General features: G+C 38.6%; 1 protein-coding gene across 11 annotated transcripts in view; it reads left to right on the forward strand.

Annotated features, from left to right (window-relative positions):
• The window catches only part of LDB3 (LIM domain binding 3), a 127004-nt gene that overhangs the window by 26780 nt on the left and 78194 nt on the right, over positions 1-22030 (forward strand). For all 11 annotated transcript variants that reach the window (XM_082052327.1, XM_082052328.1, XM_082052323.1 and 8 more), the window contains exon 3: positions 12834-12985. In XM_082052327.1, the coding sequence (XP_081908453.1) occupies positions 12834-12985 (152 nt within the window). The remainder of the gene's footprint in view (positions 1-12833; positions 12986-22030) is intronic.

Raw genomic sequence — 22030 nt, forward strand, 5'->3', positions numbered from 1 at the left:
AAAGCTTCCTGTTGTTAAATAGGTGCATATTCACTTTAAGAAATGTTTTATATTGCCGTTGATATAGTCTTGATGTGGAGTACGTCAAAGTTCCATCACTGACAGTGACTAAATATTTTTCTGCAAACATGATTCATGAGACTAAGCAATTTTCTTGAACAAGATTCTGTGAGAGGGCAATGAAGAAAGGAAACAGATGAAAAAGGTTGGGAGATTGGGAGCCAGTCATCCACTAAGTAATCTCCTGATTTAATAGTGTTTAGAGAAACTTGGCCAAGATCAAACTCTGACAACATATTAGAACTCCAAAACACCTACCGATTTTGTTTGAGCATGTGTACAGCTTTGAAAAAATATTACTGTAAATATAGCGCTGCTTAGAACAGAGAACTTTCATAATTGTGTCAGTCATAATTCTAGCTGGATCTGAGATTTGTATGTTGGCATTAGGGAATACATCAATCTTCTTTAAAGACATTTTTACCTTTTGCAGTCCAAAATGTCACTTTAACCATTCAGTGGTTTGTTTGGTGACAAAACAGAATGATGAAGCTCATTGTCCTGCAGTTTAGCTAAGTCCTCATTTGAGATCAAAGTGGAGAGTTAACTTTTTTTCTATATGTTCCTTTCATTCCCCATTTTTATCAGGCAAATAATGGTTTTACTGACAGCAGGAATCCCTCTTAAAGTAATGGTCATATTTTGTCTTCTACACAATTAATTGTTAAGCAATTCATTTCGTGCCAGATGAAGGAAAAAAAGACTATGTGGGCACAGAAAGGCAGACCACCTTAGACTCTCAGAAATTCTTTCCAACTTTCCTGCTGTTTCTTCCAAACCACTTATTTTGACATGCTCCACTGCAGAAGTTAGTGTCTAAAGCAGCCAAGGAAAACACTGTTAAGCCAAATTCTGAACTTGATTGCATTCCTTCCATCGACTTAAATAGATGTCCTGTGAACATTTATTCCATAACAAAATATGCAATCAGATTATCATAATTAGTGTATTTACTCTGGACCAGGCGAGGAAAATTCCTAATTTAGACATGCAGAATTTTGAAACTCATTGTGGCTAGAAGTGTAGCTTGCTACAACCTCTGCTTCCAGTGCTTTTGAGTGAAATGTCTGCAGTTACCAAAGAAGCTGTTAAGGAAGTTTAGACAGTCTAGATTTCCTACCAGAAGGGAGGAATGATAAAAACACAGCTTTGGAATGGAAGTGAAGCACCCTACAGAATAATTCTGTTACACCCAAGCTATGTCTAAGTTACACAGCTTGGTGATCTACAAGGAGCCTTGCTCTGAATCAAGGATGAATGAATATCTTAAACTAAGAATTAGAACCACATTAATCTAGACAAAGCCTAGCTAAATATACTAAGCAGGCTAATGATGATTTTTTCACACATAATTTATGCCATCTAACCTTTGTTACTTAAAATCTTTTCGGTAGGAATATGTGAGCCGTACCCTAAGCTCCTAAACCACTGATCATGCTGCCAAACTGGTAGAGATCTTTATGATTCACTGTTACTTTCCTTCCAAATATAATTAACTACCTGAAAAAAAATAAGAATGTACAGAGGAGTGGGAGCTGTAAGAGTACATGTAGGTAGCATGCTTCAAGGCCCTACCTGAAACACTATTAAAACCTGCACGCTCTGGAAGAATAATACTGCCTTAGCTTGGTGTTGCTTACACCAATAAAGGGTGAGCACCAAATCTAGATGAGACAAAGCAGGAGAGAAGTAGACTATCCAAAAAGGAATTGGCAGAAACCTTGCTCCCCAGGTTAACAGGTAAATGTATCACTAACCAGCAATATCAGCATCACAGGCAAATTTGCAGGCTCTGTTTTGCAATCACCTTTTGGTTAGACAGAAAGTGTTCATTCGCAATTGATGGTTGCCCACTTTGCTATCTGTAATTAAGAGATGGAGGTTTTTCACTGGACCTTCTGGAATGTAGTACAAAATAAAGTTTAAGAATTTTAGATACACCTTATTTAGCATTCCTGGTGCAAACTGAAAGCTCTCTAATGCTCACCTGTTGATGACCAGAGTGAGCAGCTCAGAAGGTGAAAGGCTGTCCACAGTAGCATGTCAGCTGGATAGGAAATACTGATCAGGCTTTTCTTCCTGCCTTAACACCTTCTTTCAAGTGCCAGTTACTGGTTATGGTCTTTGCACATTGAAACCCCCCTCCACACACACATGTGCTGGGTGACACCTCCGGGAGTTCAAAACCTGCCATCAGAGACAACAGATCAGCTTGTCCACAAGGGACTGTTTCTCTTGGGCACCTTAAAGACTGGTAGGTGAATGCTGACAGAGTAGGTAATGCACCTGGTGTTACTGCTGGCAATGGGTGTAGATGTCATCTTCGTCACGATGGTAGTTAAGTAAGTTCTTCTGTGAGTGTCAAGAAGTTTCTGGTTTTCCTATTGTGGAAGTAGTTCTATTTTTCTACCAGTGAATGTGCTGCTGAGTTGGATGGTCAAGGAAACATGCTTTACCATGTTGGGGTACTCTAGAGGGACTGGGAGTTTAAGTCAACAATTTCCCCTCTGCAGAAGCTAATTGAGGCTGCTTGAACTATGTACTCTGATGAATTAGGAATCATGAGATCACAGGCTCCTGCCTTTATCTGGAATGGAAATTCCCCAAGAACAGCTTTGCTTGTCATAGTTGGGAATTTTTGAGTTAAGTTTCAGCCCAAAACTTGTCTATAAAAATAGAAGACATGTTGTGATGAAGTTTGAGTGGCATTGTTTAGATCTTCAAACACGGGTCAGTTTAATTTAAGACCCATTCATCATAGGCAAATTAATATTAACTAGCTGGGGTCATTAATTTCTTAAAGCTCTTTCTAAATAACCTGCGTATTGGCTTCTGGCTTCTCGAATTTATGGAATATTCTTGTTAAACTCTTATTTCAGTGAACCCTTCTTTATGTTGCATTTTCTTAACTTAGCAGTATTTTGAGTTGTACCTTTTAGGATGTATTGGCTCATAAACAATATTGATGTTTAATGAAGACTGTCTATAAACTTTCAGACCATAATATCTTTCTCTTTTGTGTAATGTTTTAGAAAAGATTTTTACTTCAGATTCTTCCTAGGAAATGGTGCAAATTAGGAAGGGACACCTAGCTGATCTGACTTCTTTCTGAGAAGAAATGAGACAAGCTTGCAAGCCCTAGATTACTGTAGGAGCCACTCTGTTGAGGGTTTGCTTGGCCTTCCGTCTCATCACAAGCTTGATGGTGGGTAGGGGAGAGGAGAAGTCAAGCAGGTGAACTGTTATGGTCATGAAACCCACCCATATTGGATTAATAGTTGAACAAAAATACTGTATCTTTTTTAATAAATGATACATTTTCCATCTAATTAATTGGATTTTTTTTTTCGAGTCTGAAATAGCCTTTAGCTACAGACAGTACTAATAAGTTAAAACATTTCATTTCTATTTCACTTGGTCTGTAAAAAGGAAGCCATTCTAAAGTCACATAAAAATTGGTTATTGTAGAGTAGATGGAGAATAGTGTATGGAAAAAAAAAAAAGATAAAAACACATTTTGAAAACTTTTCAGCTTAATACTGCTACGTGCCCTGAAGCCACTGTAAGATATGTGGGAAGGTATTCAGCTACACTTACGCAATAGAAGATTATAAAGCTGATGGATGTAAAGTTCCCTTAGAGAGATGCTTTTACCTTGAGAAAACCATATATGTCACTGGCTTGCACTTTGTCAAATAGAATCTGGGATTTTTTTGTTATTATCTGCAAGCTTTAAGTGGGAAATTTTTGAAGATTGCTGTATCCGCCACTGTAGTGGGTTAAACCACCCCAAACCAACAATGGCATCATCACTATAAAGTTCAATCCTTGTTGTGAGCAATAGCCAAATCCCACCTTAGTAGAGATAATGAAGAGGTAAAACAAGCTGCTTCCTTCTTTAAAATTCAGATTGTGTTGCTTTTAAATATTATTTTGACACTCTTCACAATCTTCAATATAGCGAGTTTTCCCTTTTAGATTTGAAATTACACCAATATGTTCAAATTGTTCCCTGTTAAACAAATCTGGTTCCTATGGCTTCACAAGGGAAATGGCTTAACAGGTAAAAGAAACATCCTCAGTATCTACAACTTCCCTTGCTTCCTGAAACATCCAGCAGTTTATGTAACTGTTAAATGTGTCAAGACTATATTTTACCAGCAACATCTTTACCTTTCCAAGGATCCTGTGGCGATACCTGGCAGGATGTCATGTTACGCACTCAATGTGATGCATCATATTACAGACCAAATTTGCACGACGCTTTCTCAGGAGACATTTGCTTCTGTTCTTTTTTATTCACTTGGCTCTTGACAGGAGTTCTTAACTCTCTGAAGTTTAAAGCCTGTGCTTTTGTTTATTCTTTCACTGAACATGGATGAATGCTTCAGGTACAGAACACTTATTGTTGCGGAAAAGGAGTGTTCAATGAGTAATTGATGCTCTGTGGTGGGTGGTTAATGCTGGACCATCCAGTTGAAGCAGATTCACATTGAGCAATATGGCCTCTTAAGACCTTAGATGTAGAAGTTAATGGCATGATGCAGAGTGTAGTTCCTGCAAATTTAGTTCTGATTTAACTTCTGTGTCACTGTGAACATGTGCTACATTTTTGTCATCTTTCATACAGATGCCTTTCTGTCTGTACTATACTATTCTAGCATCTGTGGGCAAAGCATGGAGTTGAATACTATATATTGCTGGTTTAGGGACAGGACTGCTATTTGCTGTGTCAAAGTGGCAGTTTGTATTTTAGTGATCGTAGGAAGAATTACTCCCCGGTATTCTAGTGGCTGCAAACAAAAATAACACAATAAAGAAATGCACATTTAAAGAACAGTGAAATGTAAGCTGGTGTCAATGTAATAAGCACCAAGCACCCTAATTTACAAACACAGTAGCAGAAGAGTCACTTGTACATCAATCAAACTGTGCTGGAACCTCAGGACTTTGACTCAAAGTCAAAGCTATTTTAAGTTGCTTAATATCAGAAGTGGCTGCAGGCCAAAACTGCCAAACTGAAACTCTCAGTATTGTCTCAAATACCCTTTTAGTCAGGCCTTATTGTTGCTGAAGCACTCAAAAGCCTTTCAAAGTATAAAGCAATTTGGTTATAGTTATATACAGTGAAATACATTAAGCAGAATGGAACCTGAAAAAAAAAAATCATACCGTAGTGGCTAGTAGCAAATACGTGAACCCCTCAGTTTACTGCTTATGCATGTACGGGGAGACAACACAATTCTTTATGCATGAGGAGGTCAAAAAGCTGCCCAGAATGTAGAATTCAAGATAACTGTGAAAATTTGGAAGGCAATATTGATAACTGAGATCTGTCTACTTGAAACACAAAGAAATACCCCACCAACATCTATTATTATATGACTAACCTCTGTGCTTCCATTTCATTTCTGCAAGATACATAGCACATGCTATCTTGGCAGAGGATGCTGAGAATAAGCTGAATAGATCTATCAGCTGGTTTTAGATGAAGATTGGGAGAAGGGAGATTATTGTTAGTCAAACCATACAAGATTTAGAGAGATGCATAGTCTTCTACCTATGCCAACTCACCCTATTAAAATGCTACATCCACATTTTAACTATCATCTGTATAGCTGGTATGTGTAGACTAGTCATGCTTCTAGCAGGCTAAGTTGCAAAATCCAAAACATTTCCTTTTTTTTTTTTTTAAAAAAAAACAAACAAAGAATTGACAATTTTTCAGTCAGATAATATAGAGCTGAAGCTGGAATGATTTTCCTTCAAACAAGGGACAGGAGCATTCACAGTCACTCTCAAAAAATCCTCCAAAGCCTTATCTAGGGCAAGCCCCTAAGCCTTACTCCCAGATTTATACAATCCTAAAATTACATTTGGCCCTTTGAAGGCAACCACGAGGCTGATGTGGCCCCCAGTGAAAGTGAGTTTGACAACCCTGCCCTAAGCATTGCCTGTTTGCTTCCTTTAATTTCTAAGCTGAAAGTCTTTTACATTTGGCATATTTTCATCACCTGGGTCTATTTAGCTTGTCAAGAAGGGTTTGCTGACTGTCTTCTTCCTTGAAGAGCCTATATATTTGTGCATGAGCAGCAGCCTTGTAAAGGCATTCAGCAGAAGGAAAACTTCTGGTGTTATTTGAGGTGGTATCACTCCAGGGTGGCCTGGCATACCCGAGGTTGAGGTAAGTTTGATAGCTCAAGTGCCAATAGCCCTTCTGTTCTTGCAGTACAGCGTGTCCTGAAATGCAAGTGACTAGCTGTCCCACCAAATCTCTGTGTTGCTGTGGCATCATGGCTCCTGGTACCCAAGAGAGGTAGATTAAAGCTATTTTGGGTGTTCTCATGTGTATTGTAATCTCCGTAACTACAGATGAAGAGACCACTTCAGAATGTCTCTGCAGCTTGCCAGTTCGGCTCTGTTTTATATAAATGGAAGCTCTTCAAGGTGTCAGTGGCACATTCTGCAGATGCCCTGAGCAGTCATTTAAGGCAGGTTTTGTGGTCTTATTGAAAACAAACAAAAAAAAAGGTTGGCAGTAAATTGAAAACAATGACACATTTTCTTCAGGAAAATGATGGCTGCAAAAAGTAAATTTTCTTTAGGTTTCATTAATGATATGTGCAAGGACTTTAATTTCCAATTTCCTACAGTCCTCTGTCTTTATATTTAGTTGCTTTTGCTCAGTTCTCTTAGCTGACACCAAAAGGTATAAAAGCCATTGTCAGAGACAGTGGGGTTTGCTCTATAGTGTAGGTTATATAGGATGTTTCTTTGTTCCTGTTTTATGCCTTCTGGCAAAGTGTCGAGTGAAATGGTGAATTTCTTGCCTGTTGACTTATCCAAGTGGGTTTTACTCTTTGCATTTTTTCTTGTCCGGAGTAGTCTTCTGTTTTCTAAGAAAACCCATTATTTTCCCTGTGGAGCTGTTACACATTTATTGTGGGGAGCAATGGGAAGTGACTCATTTAGGAAACAATAATATAAATTTCCCCAATTAACTTGTTCACAATAAGAAAGGAACAGATGTCTCTAGTCCAGAGGGAACTACTTGAATTCAAATGGGCCTTCACCAGTTGGGTGTAACTGCTCTGTGGTGGGATTTCAAAGCATGTCTCTCCTTTCAGCAGGTCGTGCTTCTGCGCGTAAAAGGAAGAAGTTTTGCTGCCACTCCCAGGCATTGTGAGCCTCAGTGCTTAGAAAACATAGGAAGGTTTGTTGGAAGCATCTATACAAAAACCCACTTGCAAAAATTTAGTAGAGGGCTATTTAAATGTTGTTTGCTCCAGAAAGGAAAAATATTTTATTTTCTAGTGATCCTTAGTGCCTGTCCATTCCTCTTGTTGTAATAGTATCCTATAGTCTCTGGTAACTGATAGCTTATGTCCTGTCTCTGATTTCTAGCCTTTCTGACTATGGAAAAGGAAAACTTTCTTTTAAAATTTTCTTCTGTCCCAGAGATCCTGAAGAAGAGAGGGTATTCATTCCCAGTGCTTTAGCATATTTCTAGTGCTAATTAATACTTGGTTCTCTGAAACGTTGTTCTTGAATGAGAAGAGGAAAGTATAACTCGTTGATTTGAGGGTTGGGGTCAGGCATAGTTCAAGTCCTGGAAAAAGAGGCCCTGGCTAATGCTGCAAGCTAAGATGTAAACACCTTCTTAGTTGCGTAGGCCTCCCTATGTATTTTTGTCTGTCTTGTAAATTAGGAGTTCCTTGGGGTAGGAAAACTATGTCCATCCATCTGTTTATACAAGCATTCTCATTAGTATTTTAACACTCAGCCACTCAAATACTGCCTGATCCCTGTCTGTCCCCCTTTGGAGTGGAGCTGAGGCGGCTTGGTGGGAACATGTGCGATGCAGCAGCTGCACTTTGTACGCTGCTTCCCAGAGCTCCTGCTAAGCAGTATTTATTCTGAAGCCAGTGCAGGCTTATTTTTTAGGGCGCAGCTGTCACTGTTGTACTATATATTCACCCAGTATACAGCTCTGCTCACTACAGAGTGCAATAAGAATTCTCTGTAGTGCATTGAAAGCAACATGTGATACTTCCACTTGCTCTAAGCTGGGGATATTGAAGTCAAATGTCTGCCTTATAGGAAATTTGCGAGGGCTCCAAATGAACATCTCTGAAGCAGCAAGTGTTTCTCTGATTTTCTGAGAGAGGTGAAAAATTCTTGTCTCTTTGAGATAAAGTCTGTGCTTGGGCTTGAGGCACTAAAGAAATACTATTAAAATTAGATCTTACTGTCAGTGGTACTCTGTCTTGGATTCTGTAAATCAATTGGCAGAAATAGCTATACTTTAAATCTCTGGCAAACATCTCACTGTAGCCCTAAATAAAGGCATTTGCGACACTATGTTGTAATGAGTTAAGACTATTATAAAGGTTTTCTGAAATAGTTCTGTTTAGATCTTGCCCAGAGATGTTTTAAGAAAAAAAAAATCAAATTGAATCAAATTGAAAATGTGTGATCAAATTGAAAAATGCGTATTTGACATAGACAGCATTATATTTCTCTACTCAATTTTACTTTAGTTAGTAGAAGAGAGGCCGAGATGACAGCAAGCTAGAACTTACTGTGTAGACACTACTGGATTTACAGTCTATTTCCAAGAGTTATTTAACATTCACCTTTCACTTCAAAAATATTTTTAAAAACCTTTCTAAATAGAAAATAATCACTAAAGATTTCACAAAGATACAGTGAGATCTTCTCTGTGAGTACTTGGTAAAATATTAGTAGATCAGAGATAAGCTTTCAGAGTACGGAAAGTACCAACAGATAAACACTTTGCCCTCCATTCCTTTCTGCTGCATCTTTAAAAATGGGAACACGATAGTCTTGAATGTGTCTTGACACTTCAGATCTGGCTGCTGATGTATCTCCATCTGTACACTGATATTTTGTCCCCAGCAATTACTGACTGTTCTCACTGTCTGCTGTAAAATATGCATGCTGTGGGTTCTCTTGAAAGCCTCACAGAGAAGCCTGTTTGCTTCTGACTAAAATAAGTATAATTTTGTACTTCAATTTGGATATTTTATACAGAGTATACATCCAGACTTAAATGATGCCTTCTATGTAAAGATTTACAGAACCAAATAGTCTACATAACATACCCTTAGCCAGTGGGAAAACTGAGGGAAGTAATTATTTCCTGATACTTATTGTGATTCTGAATTACAGATACAATAAACTGCATCCATCTTTTATACTTGTGGGTCTTGCCATCTATGAAGCTTGGATAAGCTGAATTTTAGAGCTAAACTGACATCAGTGCTGTGCTGGCCCCTGACATGGGAACTGGAAAGGTAGAGCTGTATGATGGAATCCAGCACAGAATTTGCTACTGTTCTACTTAGCTGAAGTAATGACTACAAATCTCTTTCCTTTTCAAATAAAGAAACAGTGGCTGGTGAGCTGTAATTGAGGTGGTTTCCTTATCTTTCCCAGTATGGTTGTCCTGTAGCACTTTGCATCAGAAAGTGTGTTGCAATGGCTGTAGTTAGAAACTTGTATAAATCACAAATTCTAAGTTACCTAGGACTTTTTGTTTGATAGATTCTTCTGATTAATATGTATTTTTTCATTTAGGTAGTATTTTCTAAAACTGTTAGGCAGAAAATATCCTATTAAAGTAAGTTAGGCTGAGGGGCAAGGGGCATAGACTGAAGCACAGGAAGTTTAATCTAAACATGAGGAGAAACTTCTTTACTTTGAGGGTGCCAGAGCACTGGAACAGGCTGCCCAGACAGGTTGTGGAGTCTCAGTCTCTGGAGACATTAAAAACCCACCTGAACACATTCCTGTGCATCCTGCTCTAGGTGAACCTGTTCTAGCAGGTGGGTTGGACTAGGTGATCTCCAGATGTCCTTTCCAACCCCAACCATTCTGTGATTCTGTGAAATCAGGTCACTACTATAACCATCCTCAACCTCTAAATTTGCCTCTAATTCTAGGACAGTTGTAGTTACCTGCTGTTTCTTTATTTGAAGATGTGACATTTAAATTTGGGGCTGCAAAAAGCATAAATCAGAGAAACTGAGAGGGAAGTCAGGATGTTATAGCTAACTTAAAATAGTCCCAAATCTACAGGCTTCTTTATCCTTTCTGTGAAAGCTCTGATTCTCTGGGTTTATTTTGTTTGAGGCATCACTGTGGAGCAGAAGGAAAGATGTGTGTATTAAGTAAGAATTCCCAAATTAGGGCAGACATTTCACTTTCAGTAACTGGGTTGATGTTCAAAAACTAGTCTTTGTTCTTGATGAGCAAAAGAGGGAGTTCTCAGCATTTGGAACCAGCCGTCTGGAGACTGGAAGTATCAGCATCACACAGTTAATGTTTTGTGGCAAGAACTTGCATGTTTCATGAGAAGGTAAAAAGTGCTGTCTTAGAAAGGTGATATGTGAAGATTGTCTACTAAAAAACCTTTATCAAGAAGCCTCAAGCCTTGGTGTCTACATGACAGGCAAACAGTTTATAGAAAAAGAATGAACTGAGAATGACTGAAGCATCCTGCTTGATGAATTCAAGTTGTACTGACTGTTCTATCTGAGTTGGGCTTTTGTTCGCATTTTGCCTTTTCCTGACCTCTTATTTTGTTGGAGATACTGTTTTTTGACATGTTTGGGGGACTGAACAGGAAAGGGTCTTTCAGTAACTATACAAGGCATGCTATATGTGTGGGTATGCAAGTAATCCATGTTTTTATAGGCTTCTGTATTCTATGTACTTAACACAAAGTCAATCAAATGCATAGAAGCTAGTGTTTCTTTAATAGGTTAGGAAAACTATGCTTGAAATATGAATCTCTTGTTTCTACTAATCTCTTTCTATGAGGGTGCATTAGACTACAGAATAAAACTCAATCATTGAAACGACCACACAATATTTCCCCCACTCCTCAGTTCTTTAACACCAGAAAAATACATCAGGGAGTGGCACTGCCATTATCATTCAACACTGGTTTGTGTGAAAGCATTAAGTCTGTGGCTGTCCTTCACTCAGAAAACAGAGAACTCTTATTGCTTTTATCTCTAATGTAAAGGGACAGAAAGCTGTCTCATGTAGTCAGATCAGGTCTAGGATGTTATTTACAGTGCCTAGTTCCAAAGTAACTGCTGGTTTTAAGTAGTCTTCAAGTATTCAGGGTGCTGTGCTCTACCACCCTGATCCTAGAGCTCATGTTCTAGTAAATTGTCAACTCCTGTTGCCAGATTAGGCTGTCAAAAAGACTGTCAGACTCAATACTGAGCCTCTTTAATGGAGCATTAAGAAAGAAAGAAAGAAATAAATAAATAAATAGGATTTTTTTTCCCCACTTTATTTCTTCTTTGTCTTTACCAGTGGAAGAGCACAAGAGTTTAGGGAGTTGCTTTGGAAGGACTTTTTTCGTTTAAGTATGTACATATTTTTAAGTGTTTTGAGGTCATATTAGGGAATACAGGTTAAGGAATTTCACTTCATGCTTGATGAGGAAAGGTGTTTGGGTTTGTGTTGGGTTTTGGTTTCCTTAGGAATTTAACTTCAGAGTTTCAGCCTGGCTGATTCACAGGGGAATTTTGGTTCATGATCAAACACATCTTTCTTTTCTGTTCGCTCTGCTCAAGGAACAGAGTTGTTGACTGCAGCCTTTATTGTGGCATTTTAGATCATCCTTGGGGGTTTTTTTAGAACTGAAGAATGTAAAGAAGTGAATATCTAAAAACAAGAGCAAAGAACAACAGCTTATGTCCATACCCTTTAAATACTGAGAGCAGAGGACTACTCTGCTGTGCTCACTAAAGTTTGCCTGGCTGACAGTATGTGAACACTCTTCTGTTTTAGTTGGAGTTCCCTGAAGGAGTTAAGTTTCATAAGTAGCTGTAATGTATCAACATCATCCAGATGCAAGCTGAGAGGGCTGTGTAAAATTGAGGTCAGGATACTGTCAGTTTGGAGAAAATGCAGTCCACAAGACATCTGGAGCTAACAAAGTGTAAATGTCATAGTGAACGACCAGAACTTCTGTTGTCTCAGTGTTGGGTTTGTAGTTGTAGCATTGTGGCTTCTTGTTTCTAAAAGTGCTGCTCTGTCTTTGGAGTGTCAGGTCCAACAGGTTGAGGAGGTCATCTCAGGTATGTAATGATCTGTCTTGGTAATTAATGGAGCTATAGTTGAATGTGGATAATGTTAAGCAGAATAATTTGCTATAAAGCTTGCTATAAAAGAAAAGGGGTGTGTGCAAGGCCCCTCACCTTCATTTTCTGTTTGCTCGATATAATGAATTAATTTGGTAATAAATGGCTTTTAGGAGGAAAGATTTTATAAAATCATGCAGCAGATAGTGATTTAGTAGCTTTCCACTCTGAGTAACGTCTCTATATACTACTCCAATATAAATAATGATAAATATCCCCTTGAGGAAGAGGGAACCACTATATTGGGCTTAACTTCTCAAAAAGGAAGTAATGAGAAGTAGAGATTGTCCTGGACCTTTGCAGAAATGTGAGTTAACTTTGAGTTTTTTTAATTTCCATGAATTTTGTTGTTCTACCCATGCGATAATAGATACAGCAATAACTGTATCTATTACTGTATTTATTGTTGTATCTGTTACTCATTATAATAGATGAGGTTCTAAGGGACATGGTTTGGTGCTAGAGTTAGGTTATGGTTGGACTCCAACCTAAATGATTCTATGAATTCTGGGCAAATTCTCTGTAGGTGCTTTGTGCACACAATGACTTATTCTGCTATGACTTTTTTTCCTTTCTTTTCCCACACAGATCACCCCTGGCAGCAAGGCAGCACAGTCACAGATGAACCAAGGGGACCTTGTGGTAGCCATTGATGGAGTCAACACTGACAGCATGACCCACTTAGAGGCCCAGAACAAGATCAAGTCAGCCAGCCACAACCTGAGCCTCACTCTTCAGAAGTATGTTGATATAAGTCTTTGCATTCCTAAGGGTATCCTATGAAACCCGTGAGTGACAGCTGTAGGTGTTTTATCTTGCCTATCAGACTTGCTTGAACTGTTCACAGCACAGATATGACATGAAAAGCCAAAATATACTCTGATTCTTGTAGAAATCAGCATTGATTCTTATAGAAATCATTATGGTGGATATGCTATGTGAGTGTATCTGTGTTCAGTTTAGCCTGTTGAATACAAGTATAGTCCCATATCCATTCAGGCTTCTGTTAAAAAAATAAATCCAACAGTGATGTTTCTTTTGCTTATTCCTATGTGGACAACACATGGTTTTGTTTTATCAGTTTATGAACAACTGTTCTAGAAGTGACCATTGTAACAAGTTATAAATGTGTGGGAGGAACCTGTCATTCACGGAGTGAATAAATACAGCAGGCTGAGAATGTGTGTTAGTGATCTGGCACCTGCGAGTTTGAAGTGACCTCTGACAATCTGACAATCAGAAAGGTGTAGCCAGAGTGCAGAAAAGGAAGTCAGTAGAACATGGGGAGGGCAGACTTCCTCATAGAGATGTGATAAGACGTGTCTCGCCATTAAGAAAGCAGAATCTCTTCACAGATAGGTCTCTTAACTTTTCCTTGTTAATGTTGCTTCCTTGTTAGGAAACTTGATCTCAAGTCAGATAACCTTGCACAGAGATTCTCTGCAATAGTTACATTATTTTAAAGCTCCATAATAATATAAAGCAAAGTAACTGCTATTTTTATTGCATTGTGGATAAGATAATTTTTACATGTTCTAGGCAAAGACAGAAAGCAGGTTGCAATATGGAAGTATGATTTCTGAGAACATACCAGAAAATCTCATATATAGGAATGTGGAGTAGCAGGAACAGGCTGTCACCTAAGGGACAAACATCTTTAACTGAGGTTTCCAAGACAGAGCAAGGTACTCTAAAGCAAAACATATGGCTGAATTTCCTGTGTGGCTTCGTAAATCTCAAGTTTATCTTTACGTGAGCATTATAGATAATGTATAAAATAATTACACAAAGTAGAAAGATACTAACAAAATTGAAACATGTTTTAGCTTCTGTTAGAACACTAGGTGGACTTGCCTGTTTCCTAGAAATGTATAACTTATATATTTCTTGGAAGAGGGCTTTAAATCATGCTCTTCAGATATTTTAGTTTTTCTCAAAGAAAAACCTTAGAGATTTTTCTCAAAGGGTGTGGTCTGTTTTAGTGAACGCACAAGGGAGGTAGGGAGATGCATGGAATAATTTCTGCCAGCTCATACAATGTGCATGTGTGTCTCTAATGTGCCTGCTCAAGATTTTCAGCCATAATTAAACAAATTAAACAGATACCAGGAGCCAGATCCTAAATGTACTGAAATGGGCCTTATATCAGAAGCCAGAAGAAAATGGTTGAGGCCTGCAAATAGTTCAAGATGATGGGGCACTCTCTTGATGGATGTAGTTGAATTCTCATCTGATGGCCCACTCTGGCTTTTTTTCTCTTTTCTAATGAATGCTAGTGTTATTGTTGAGGTATGTATGATAACTTTTTAAGAAATGTTTCTATTGTTCTGGTTATTTTGTATTTGCAAGTAAAGGCAAATCCTTTCTGATAATTTATTTCAGAACTTCTGTTTGCTTTTCTATTGGATCCTGGGTTTTTTTAATATCAAGATAAAGTTTTTCTTATTTGCTTTGTTCAAGGACTGACACTGTGGCCTGGCATTTAAAACTACAAACCATCACCTTTCCTGTCAAAACACACAGAGGAAAGCTTCCCAAATCTGTGACTAACAAACAGATTATCCTAATGTATGTCACAGTTGCAAGTCACTTAAAACAGTAATTTTGATTGAGGGTTGTCAGGGCAGTTTCAGGTGAACAGCTGCTGTGCTTTTATACCTGCTGAGCTCTGAATTACAATACCAGTAACAATAGTGGCTGTATCTTAAAATTGAAAAAAAAAAAAAAAAGGTGTTTTATTGCATCCAGGATGTCAGCTTATTTATTGTTTTTTATTTATTGTTTAATGATTGAAGTAATTCTTAGTTTTTCTTACAGTATTTTCAGAGTGCTAAAGCTTTACTTATTATGGCAGACATTATTCTTTGTCAATATAATTTTAGTAGCAGTATCATCATTGCTTTCTTGTTCTTTCTGTTGTTTCTATTTTTTTAAGGCTTGCCATGTTTCTTGGTTCCTAAACAATAGCATGTGATTCAGATAATCAACTTACATGGATAGTGAACAGTCAAAGTAAGCAGTAGTGAAGTGTTTCACAGACTGAAATATGCTTGCATGGATTAGTAGATATAGAGGAGTTAAGATCCATTTTGAAAAGAAGAAAAATGGCATAAGGTGATATGAAATACTGTTAAACACAAATGGGTCAGGCAGCTTCTTTGTTTGCAAGTGAGAACTTTCACAGATGCTTTAGCTCTAAATGTAACACAATCCATAGAATCTCCTCCTTGGCATCACAGTTGATTTTTGATTTGTGCTGTTAGTTTGCACTGGTGCCCCATTCAGCCTCACCTGACTTATATGGGAAAAACAAATGACAAAAACTGAAAAGTACCTTTTTTATTTTTTGTAAGACTGTTGTTTCTTAGGTGATTAGGGGCTATTAAAAAAAAATGTGCTCAGAGACATTAAGCTGGCTTTCACTTTGCACAGTTCAGTATTTTTACAAGCTAAACCCTGTCAGCATGTGATCTCAGCCAACTGATGTATGCATAGAACCCCGTTAAAGATCCAGTATCCCAATGTCTTGAACAAAAGGCATCTCCACAATATTGGGGAAGTTAGATTAATCTCACTTTGAAAAATCATTTTTCCTAGGCACAAATGGGTTAATTTACCTAAGTATAAAAAGGTTGTGGCAGTTTAGTCACCTGCCAAAAATTTATAATGAAATATACTTTTTCAACCAAAAGAATTTTACAGAGATCGTATTGGTGAGAGGAAAGAATAGTTAGCATGAAAAATATGGCAGCAGTCACTAGTGACAGTAACTTTCAACCAAATAAGAAGAAAAGAGGAGAAAGGCAATCTCCTGGGACTTGGTTACCAGGAAAATGACTGTGCTAAGATATCATTTTTACCTTTTTAGACATGGCTTGCAGCAATTAAACTGGAGTGGAGTGTTCTATGACTATGGAAAAACAAAGCAAGTTTCCATACAGATAGTAGAGATGAGTTTACTCGATTATCTAATTTGCATAAAAGTATGGAAACATTGCACATCTTTTCAAATGGAAAAGGCAGATATGTACATTAGGAAATGGTCTGTTGTGATGAGAAAACTTAGGATGATCTTGGGCATTTATGTGAAGTAGTCAGATGGCTCTATACAATACATTTCAAGGTCATGGAATGCCTTACCAGGCAATCTGTGGCTTGGTTTCGCTGTTGCAGCACTGCAAGTAGAAGTGAACTTGCTTGTTTAGTCTATAAGGCCATCGAAGAAGCAGTGGAACATGAAATCTAGGCATAAACACTCTGAAAGAAAAAGCTTTTTTTTATTTTTCTAATGGTTCTTGGCTCTTGAGAGCAGTGGCCTTTCCTTTTATTGATCCTGGCCATGAAGTTTAACGAACATGGTTTATAACCTGACAGCTCAGACAGAGTTTTCTACTACTCACTTTTATTACCACACTTAAGTTCCTTGTGGAGTTCTCTCTTTCAGGGTGGGGAACTGGTTATTTTTTATTTGGCTGTCAAGAAAAGCTGTCTGTGGTGTCAGAACTTGTGCAGGACATCAGACTGCAAGACATCAAATGAAGCAGAAGGGAAACATTAAGAATGCCCATTCCTACTTGCCTGCCTAACCAATGAGAGTCTGCACTGGCTATACAAACTTAGTTTTTCTTCAAGTCCCATCGATGAGCACTGTTCAAGGTACAGTAACGTAGCTCTTCATTGAGTCCTTGGTGTGCAGTGCTGGCCTGAGTGGAGTTCTCCATATTTCAGTCATGTAGATGTCTCATTGTGAGTTCAGGAATTTGTGGATGTGTTATTGTTGTTTTTTTTTTTTTTTTTCTGACAGCCTCCTTTGCTAAACTCCCTGTTAAAATTACCTCACCATGCTATGTTTTCACATGAAACCACAAAATTAGGATGGAGGTCTTGCCAGATATGCCAAAGATTTGATCATGCAGCCAGAACCTGGCTTGAGTGAAACACTGCATACTCTGCCTGTTCAGTATCAGTGTCTGGCTGCCTCATTCCCCAGAGCCTGCAGCATGTCTCCCTGTGCTACTTTGGGAAGCTAAAGGATGCAGACAGGCAAGTGGCAGGGAGTTGAAGTATTTGAACCATTCCTGGAGAAAGACACCTGTGATCCAGTGGTATGGCAAGGTATGGCACCATCCAGACCGGCTCTACTTCCTTCCGTTTAGAAGACAAAAGAATACACCTAGGAAGTGAATTCACTTTTACTGAAGAAAAGAGAGCAGCATGAAGGGAGAAGGAAAGAAATTTCTTTGTCACTGTGCACTCTTACCCAGCAGAACTCCATGAGTCATGGCAGTATTCAGGCAAACAAGGCTGATATTCTAAACCATTAGATACTTATATAGATGCAGCTTGTTCCTTAGGAACCTACACTACTCTAGATGTACTGGGGGGTGGGATTGGTGCTAGTTCCACCAGATGGTGCTGTAGAAGGCTATGATCTTACTCTATAATGACCTGGGTTGTGGTGGAAAATGGCATTGCTTTGCTTTTAATTTTTTTGTGACCTCCTGCAGTGTAGTTCTCAGTCATTTTTCAGTATCAGTTTCTAATCAGTTACTTGAGCTACATAGCTGCCCCGAGGCATTTTAGTTCTGGGCCACTCAAAGTTCATCTTTAACTGTCTGGCTGTCCCACAGACACTGGGCTATCAACTTATTGTCCTACAGTGTTCAGTTCACAGGTGAAAAACAAAATGCATATAAAATCTATTTTTATTTCATACAAATGGTTTTCTTTCTTAAATTCACAATAAATGCAATGCACAAGAGTGCAGTATTATTTGTCAACATGTTTCACTGGAGCATCCACAACGTTCATTTGATCTTAACTTAAGGAATCTGATCAGGCTCCTTGGAAAGGATTCACCAAATGTACTGGCTTAGTTTTGGAAAGTGCTGTAACATGAGTGCACCTCATTCTGCTGGCACAAACATTCCTGTGACAGTCTGAGACTCCTGCCTTGGCGTCACCCTGCTCCTGCTGTAGAGGAGCAGGGGAGGGGCAGACTTTCCATGGCTGATGAGTGTTGACACAACCTTCCCCCCAGGCATGCCAGTGATGCTACTCTTCACTTCCAGACAGTCACAATTGCCTGACTTTTGCTGGAAAATCATGAGCTAAATAATCCTTTCCTCTAGTGAAAGGGAAAGTGTTAGAGGCAAAGCTATGACTCATGGTAAATATTTAATAGCTTTCCTTTTTCTCTGCAGCACCAAAAGATGCCTGATCTGACAGTATTTATTTCAGGCCCACTATAAATAAAGCATGTGGTGACAGCAGACTTCAAGGAAGGGGAATTCAGTGCTTATCGTAAACTGCTTTCTTTTGTCTGAAGCTGTGAATAGTAACCAACTCTGTGCATGTTTTAGGTCTGCTGAAATCAGAACCAGATTCAGACTGCATTTGTGTTCAGAAGAGTTAGAAGAGGGGAGCTATCCTAGTTTAAGAGTAAACTAAAACCATATAAAATATTGATTAAACATGGTCTGAAATAGTGGTACTTAGACTATTCTGTAGAACAATTCCTAAAAACATTGTGGGAGATGATTAGTAAAAACAAACAGAAAATGAAAATATGGATTTGAATTTTTTTTTCCCCCTTCTTTGAATGATTCCTTTACATTCATCAGGCTAATGATGGTTTAATTCAGGGACTGCTTACATGTTAGGGGTAGAATCTGAGCCCATATGAACTATAGAAGTGGAAGGCACAGTATCAAATGACTACTCCTTGGATGAGGTTGCTGCAACTCTGTTGTACTCAGTAGTACCACCTGGGACCACCTAGCTAGCATAGCAGCACTGAAGAGTTTAGGGAACAAGGACCACATCAAGAGTCCAGTAAGGATCTTTGAATTACTGAATGCAGAAATGAGATGTTTGTGGCCATGTCAGGCTGGATTGTGGATATGGATGCTTGCTTCCCATCAGAACATAGTATTTAACAACTCAGCCTTAAGTGTTGACAAAGATGAGCCATTTGCATTTGATAACATTTCACTAGAAATTATGGACTCATCATATTTTCAAGTACAAATATGTTGTCATAGAAATACAGCCTGAAATTAGATGACACTTAAAACAGTTAAATAAGAGCATAGAAAGAAAAAATTTAACAATGAAGCTCTGCCCTTCAATTCCTTCCCTTGAGTTCTACAGAAACTATGTTTAAATAGGCCAATATGATTCTCAGCAGGATTTAAAGGTTACATTAAGAAAATACTGGTTAAATATCAGAGAGAAATAAATTCAAAGCTGGTGCAATGGTAGATATCCCATGTGATGTTCACTGGAATAATTATGCTCTAGATTGGACCAAGTGCTGAGATCTGTGACCATGTAGACAGTGTGTGTTGGAGCCCTCCACAATCCACACAGTGGGCACCTCAGTCTGTAGATAGCTCCATGTACTCAGGAGAGGTATTACAGAATCTGCATTTGGAAAGACAAGAAAAGTGGAGCAGGCAAACAGCTGCTTACATGCTTTACTGAATCACAATGTGTATACATACAAATTTTAAGCAGATTAGTAGGAAAAGGAGAGGAACGCTAATGGTGGATGTGACATGTGATACTAGTTAGATTATTTTGCTGGGATGTGTGACTCTAGAACTTTTGAGAGCCATCTGCCTCCAGGAGCCAAGGCTGCTTCCGCAAACTTCTGATGATGCTGTGTGCTCAAACATTAAAAAAGACATATCCTCCCAGTGGATTAAGGAAGTTACTGTGTGTTACTGTGAGCTGAGAGTTGATCCTGCCTTGCTCCTTGTGAAACAGAAGTGAGTCCCATTGCATGCCTGATTGTCTCTGCACGCAGTTATGAGAGGACAGTAGGATTTGTTAATAGATGTCAGGTTAGCATTTGGACAGACCCATGAGTTGCTGTCTTTGAGTAGCAACATTTAATACTCTTAAAATTAATGAGCAGCTTTTTTCCATGGAAAATGAAATGAAGTATCAATGACAGTCACTGCAATTAAGTATAAATATATTCCTTACATGAGCAGTTTAATTCAGTGAACTGCTATTTACACTCACTGCATAAAGTGTCCTTGTTAGTTTTAGAAAAGAGCCCGGAAAGTGTGGATGTATGCCAAGGCTTTAAAGTGCAGTGAACTTTTCATTACAAGAAGATTCTACTTTGGGATTAGAACTGTTCTCAGAGTGCACATCACTTTTTGGTTTTTTTTCTCCCAAATATCAGCTTAGAGGGGAGGTTAAAAATCACCATTTTATTTGTCAGAGAAATATTCTCTGGATGAGCTAAAGACAATCTCCATGTGAATCCTTTCACATATTATATTGCACTCACCATGGAAAGGTCAAGATGGATATCATGGGCACATCTCACCAGAGTCAATGGCCTGACACAACTTACTAAATACATATGACAGTTGTAATCTTTCAGACAGAGAGTTACTGGTTGCATTCTGCAATGAGGAAGTCAATACATTACCCAAAATGTTACAGTAGATAGGAATGTAATAGGGTTGTGACCTTTTCTTATTGATTAATATTGATTAGCTTAAGCATGGTCATGTCAAAATGTAAATTACACTCTTGAAGCTAATTGGAATGGACGATATAGTATTTTTAAGAAGTGGAATGAGGAATTGTTCAATCAAGTAAAACGTTAAGGTTTAATAGATCAATCTTGTAATGTGTTATTTGTGCAGGCAAAGCTTGTAGTTTCCTTGGATCCTTTTTACCATGCTGTTTCTTGCCCACCAGCCACTATTAATGCTGTCAGAGCTCATTCTTTTTTCACAAAATTCTAATCATTTGTGGCCTCATTGTTTCTTATGGGGAGAGCAGCAATAGGCCCAGGTCTGTTCTGCCTGGCTTTCTGGCATCTTTAGGAGTTGCCCACCTCTTGGTGTCTGTGCTCTACCAGGCTGGTGCCTGGTGCTGCATGGCAATATGGGGCACTGGGTCCAGGCTGGCCCTGTTGTGCTTCTGCATTGCTGTAATGACAATGTCAAACAATACTTGAGTACCTCAAAAGAAAACAAATTCTTTTGGCTGACTTTCTTGACTTACGAGTCTTAAGACCTAGAGTTATATTTCCTGTCCAAGTGTCTCAGACACAGGCATTAATGGAAAGTTCATTGAAGTGTTTTAGCTTGGAAACAGAAAAAGCAAAGGTCTGAATGGGGCAGGCTGTAGTTATGATCTGATTATCTGTGTTCACTAATTTTCCTTTCCCATGCATGTCAATTAGAAATGCTCTAAAAGCCATACAGGACACTACAAGGTCCACATCCCAAGTAAGAGGAATTACAGGAATATCAGCTAAGTAAATATGCTTCATTAACAGCTTCAGGAAACTAAAAACATAATTTGTGGTTAGGATGCTCAATGTATCCTGAGTTAGAATTTTGCTTTTAGAAAATGTGGAGTGACAAGGGGAAAAAAAAAGACAAATTCTGCATAGCATTAGAAATCTGTTTGGAAATGGACAACACTTGATCTCCTCTTCATGAACAGAAGGCAGTTACAAAGCTTGTTATTATTCTTCTGTGAATCATCATATCTCTGAAGCTTGGCTGCAATTCCCTGATTCTGGAACTGGCTCTTTAGGGTGCTGCTTTACAGCATCCCCCAGTGCTGTGCTGAAATCTGTCCCTGAATGACTTTGGCCCTCAAAGAAGCCGTTCAGAAGCCAAGAGATGCAGGACTGCAGTGGAGCCTGATGATACTTGAATGGGAGTAATATAAGTCTCGGGTACACTATCTGCATGGCAGGGGAAAATTAAACCAGGGAAATCACTAGGGTTCAGGTGTTTTACAGC

This window comes from Streptopelia decaocto (assembly GCF_964273445.1).
Source record: "Streptopelia decaocto genome assembly, chromosome: 5".
Taxonomy (NCBI): Eukaryota; Metazoa; Chordata; class Aves; order Columbiformes; family Columbidae; genus Streptopelia; species Streptopelia decaocto.